The sequence below is a fragment of the Mandrillus leucophaeus genome, unplaced genomic scaffold (genome assembly GCF_000951045.1).
Source record: "Mandrillus leucophaeus isolate KB7577 unplaced genomic scaffold, Mleu.le_1.0 Scaffold23, whole genome shotgun sequence".
Taxonomy (NCBI): Eukaryota; Metazoa; Chordata; class Mammalia; order Primates; family Cercopithecidae; genus Mandrillus; species Mandrillus leucophaeus.
The window spans coordinates 1,943,194-1,947,259 of NW_012102365.1; the positions used below are offsets into that span (position 1 = coordinate 1,943,194).

General features: G+C 59.6%; 1 protein-coding gene across 1 annotated transcript; it reads right to left on the bottom strand.

Annotated features, from left to right (window-relative positions):
- Nucleotides 1-4,060, bottom strand: CD164L2 (CD164 sialomucin-like 2). Its single transcript, XM_011981681.1, has 5 exons — nucleotides 3,973-4,060; nucleotides 3,317-3,484; nucleotides 3,145-3,216; nucleotides 2,597-2,641; nucleotides 1-1,013 (listed from the first exon to the last, which is right to left on the bottom strand). The coding sequence occupies exons 1-5, from the start codon at nucleotides 4,058-4,060 to the stop codon at nucleotides 865-867; spliced, it is 522 nt and encodes a 173-aa protein (XP_011837071.1). The 3' UTR covers nucleotides 1-864.
- Between the last annotated feature and the right edge of the window lie 6 nt (nucleotides 4,061-4,066).

Here is a 4,066-nt window from a genome sequence, read left to right on the forward strand (position 1 = left end):
GCAGTGCAGAGTTCCTTTATTTGGGGGCAGTGCCCAGGCCAGTTGGTGGAAAGAGGCAGGCACACAACCCAGTGCCAGGCTAGGGGGCCCAGCAGGGGTGATGGAGGAGACGAGGCGGTTGAGGGATGCTCTCAGCTGCAAGTTCCAGGGCCAAGACAGGAGGAGATGTCAGGCATCAGACACTGAGCCTGCTTGGTGCCCACAGGAGCCAAAAACTGGTGGCCAGAGTTTTACCCACCCCCCCCCCACTTGCCCACAAGGGGGCCAAGAGGCCAGCCTCTGCATCCTCCTTTCCACTCAGAATGGAGTGCAGGCCCAAGGGGGTCAGATTCTGCGGAGGCCAAAGAGGACACTCAGGGAGGTGACCCTGCCTCAGCCAGCCAAGGACCCCCTGCCTCGAGAGGAGGCAGCAGAGGAAGAGCAAACACTTTAACACAGGCTGCGGCGAGCCGCCCCACAGCACACACAGCACGCAGAGGGCCTCAGGCACAGCTCCCCTTCTCAGAGCAAAACCCAGCTAGACACACGGCCCAGCTCCTGCCCACAGCCACACAAATGCAGGCCACAGGCTTGCCTGGGCTGGCACCTACTGGTTCTCTTCCCTGCTGGCAGCATGAAGGGAAAAGACATGGGAGGGCTCAGCTGGGCTCCTAGACCAGCCCAGGCTGAGTCCTGGTTCCAGCCAACACCTGACAAAGAAAGCCCCGCAACTGGAGGAGACAAAGGGGGTGCGGCTCACGTGGGGCATGCTGTCACTGTCCTGAGGGCTTGCCCATGGAGAAGACAGCACCCTGGGTACTGAAGGGGAACGGTGGGGCAGGAACCAGGAGGTGAGCTGGGACTCAGGTACTGCTGGCCAGGTACTCACAGCGTCTGGTAGGTGCTGTCCTTGGCCTTGAGGAAGCGCAGCACAAAGAAAGCCACCGCCTGTAGGCTCAACACCAGCACGACACCTCCGATAAAGCTGGCCCCGTCAAATCCAGGGCTGTGGGCCTCAGGGACTGTGGGGCTTCCTGCAGGGGGGAGGCAGGGCAGGGGTCACAGCAGTCACTGTGAACCAGGATCCCAGTCCCACCCCACAACTGGCACAAGTAACCTGGAGGCCCCGGTCCTCAGTATGGGGTCCTTGAACCCCGGGCTCAGAAGTTTAGTCCAGATTCTGCAGGCAGTTGGGAAGCGCCTGGTGGGAGGAACAGTGGCAGGGGAAGGTGGGGTGCTGTCCAGCCCTGGCTCTGCTCCTGGCTTGCCCTGTGGCTTTTATGCCACCCACATTCTCTCTGGGCCTCATGATCACATGGTCCAATAGGTGTCTTGGACCAGTGACTGGACTCGCACCCTGCCTGGGCCTCACTAGCCCAATAGGGTGAAGACAGAGCCAGAACTCAGACCCCCTGCTCAGAATTCCTTTCAGTCTTGGACCTCAGGGTTCAGAGCCAAGATGCAGATGATATAGTCCCTTTTTAGGACCCCTAAGCCCTAAGACCCCAGTGTCACCCAACGTCAGAGCCCTCAGAGAGGGAAGGAGCAGGGGGAGAAGTGGAAGGCCCAGCTGTCACCCTGCTAAGTGGGTAAGGGAGAACTGGACAGCGTGTGTTGGGGGGAACAGGGCTGAGGGACAGGCTTGGCCAAAGTCACCTCACAAGACACAGTCAGACTCACACAGGGTCCCCTGACCATTTCCTCTGCCCCTTAGAAGGTAGAGCCTTAGGGCCATGGTTGCCAGGCTATGCCTGGGTGGCTCCCAGCTGTGCCACGGTACCTGTCCACTCCTAGCAGGGATTCAATTTCAGGCCCTGGGCTGGGTGCCCAGAACAAGGCAGGGCTGGTGGATGGAAAAGCATTCTGGGACAGTGGAAAGGGGCCCAGCCTGAGCTGGGTCCACCTCCCAGAAGGTGTAAGGGGTGGAAGGAGTCTGACAATATGAAGGGCAAACAATGGTCCCAGCTCCTGCTCAGGGAGCCCCAGAGAAGGAAGCTGGGGGATGAGGAGCAGAAGAGGGGAGAAATGAGCTGCACGAGGCCGATCTGGGGCTCCAGCTGAGGGAGCTGAGCCATCAATAATTCAGCTTCTGAGATCAGTTTCTGGCTTTAATTAACCAAGGGCCTCTTCAGCCATCCCTGCCAAGTCTGGTGACCTCCAGCCCCTGAGAGGGAATGGGAAGCAAGGGGTGGTGTTCTCGCCTCTGCTCTGCCAGGAATCCGCCTTGTGACCCTCTCTGGGCCTGGAGGATACAGTAGGCAGACCCTGAGGATGTCTCCTGAGCAACTCGAGCTGCACACCCTCACCTCCAAGGACAAGTCCCGAGGGGTCACCTTGAGTTCCCAGAACTGGCAATGGGGAGGAGGGATGGGAACTGTCATTTCTTGATTGCCTTCAGTGAATCAGACACTGAAGTGGGCACCGTACAGCTTCTCATAAAACCTGCACAGCAACTCTATGAGGAAGGCATCATCCAGCCCATTTCACAGATGCGGAGACAGGCTCCGAGGGAGAAGGTGCAGGGCTGAGGTCACAGAGCAGGTCAGTGCCTGAGCCCAGAGCTGTCTTCCCCTGCACCTATGCTCCTCCCACTGCCCCGTACCCAGGGAGTACCCACCTGTTGTGACTGTCTTCGGTTCATAGGTGGGGTGGTGATGAGCAGCTGAGGAGACAGGGGATCCATAGCAAAGCAGCCTCCTCACCCTGACTCCCATCAAGACCCCAGCCCCCACTCACCGCTAAACTTCCGATTCAGATGCAGCCCTGTCCCTGCTCTAGACATCCAACATACTTGCAAGCCCCAGTCACACAGTTCCCTCCACCAGATGTGCTCTCTCTCCATCTCTACCTTCCAGGCTCATTACTGATGCCACTTCCTCCAGGAAGCACCCCCCTCATTCCCTCTGAACTTCCAAAGTCCTTGCTAAGCCTTAAACTAGAAGAAGAGCTAACGCTCCCATCCCCTCCATACACCTGTACTAATTTTCAGATGAGGAAACAGGCAGAGAGAGGAGGGGACTTCTCAGTGAGCTAAAGGCAGAACTGATACCGGGCCCAGGTATTGATGAGCACAGTCCACCCCTGAGAGAGGCTGTTTCCTCCTGGGGGGCAGGCTATGGCTGGGGAGACCCATGCAACTTGGCGTAGGCGCAAGAATCCCCTTACCTGGACATGCCTCTGAGCGGTTGTAGATGGAACAACCTTCCTTGACCACCTCAGCTTGAGCCACACAGTGTCCTGGAGGAAGAAGGTGCAGGGGGGAGATTTGGGGAGAGGGGCCAGGTCCTTGGGGTTCAGAGCTGGGGGTACTCAACCTAGGGAGGGCTCAGCTCCCTACCTGGCTCCTCTGGCTGGCACTGCTCCCACACGCAGCCGGAGAGATTGCGCGCTCTGTCTCCCTCCACGCAGTGCTCACAGACCTCCAGCTGTTTGCAGGCCCCCTGGACCGCCGGCCAGATGTTCAGGCGGATCAGGGCTCCGCGCCCAAAGCCTCGAGCTCCTTTACCTAGTAGTGCGGTAGAGTGGGAAGGGAGAACTCCTCGAAGCCAAGCTGTGGCATCCGCCCACCCTCCCACCCAACACTCCGGCGGCCCTCGCCCTTCTGCACACATCTGGGCTCTCACATACACTCGCCCCTGGATCCCCAAGCCCCAGTGCACACCTGTAGCTTCCACAGAACAGATCTACACACACCTAGAGCCTCCCCACATTCACCCAGAGCCCCTCCCTTTGCATACATCTGGGGTTCCCAGATTCAGTTGGAGCCACCTCCCCCAGACCACCTGAAGCTCCCTAGGCCCCCACACTTGGGGCCTATATTTACACACAGGGCTCCACACAGAGCTGGAGCCCCCTCTTCCACCCCTGGAGGCCTGCACTCGTCCAGAAAGGCCCCTGCTCTCAAGCCCAGGCTGCTCCTGGGGAGGCGGCTGGCTGAGGTGCAAGCTCCACCCGCCCCCGTCAGGGCCCTAACCAGACCCTGCCGCGAGTTACCAGCCACAGCCAGCTGGGCACACAGTAGGAGGCAGCAACAGCCGCCACAGAGCGCAGTCCGCAAGGCGCGGGCTCCCGACGCCTCCATGGGCTC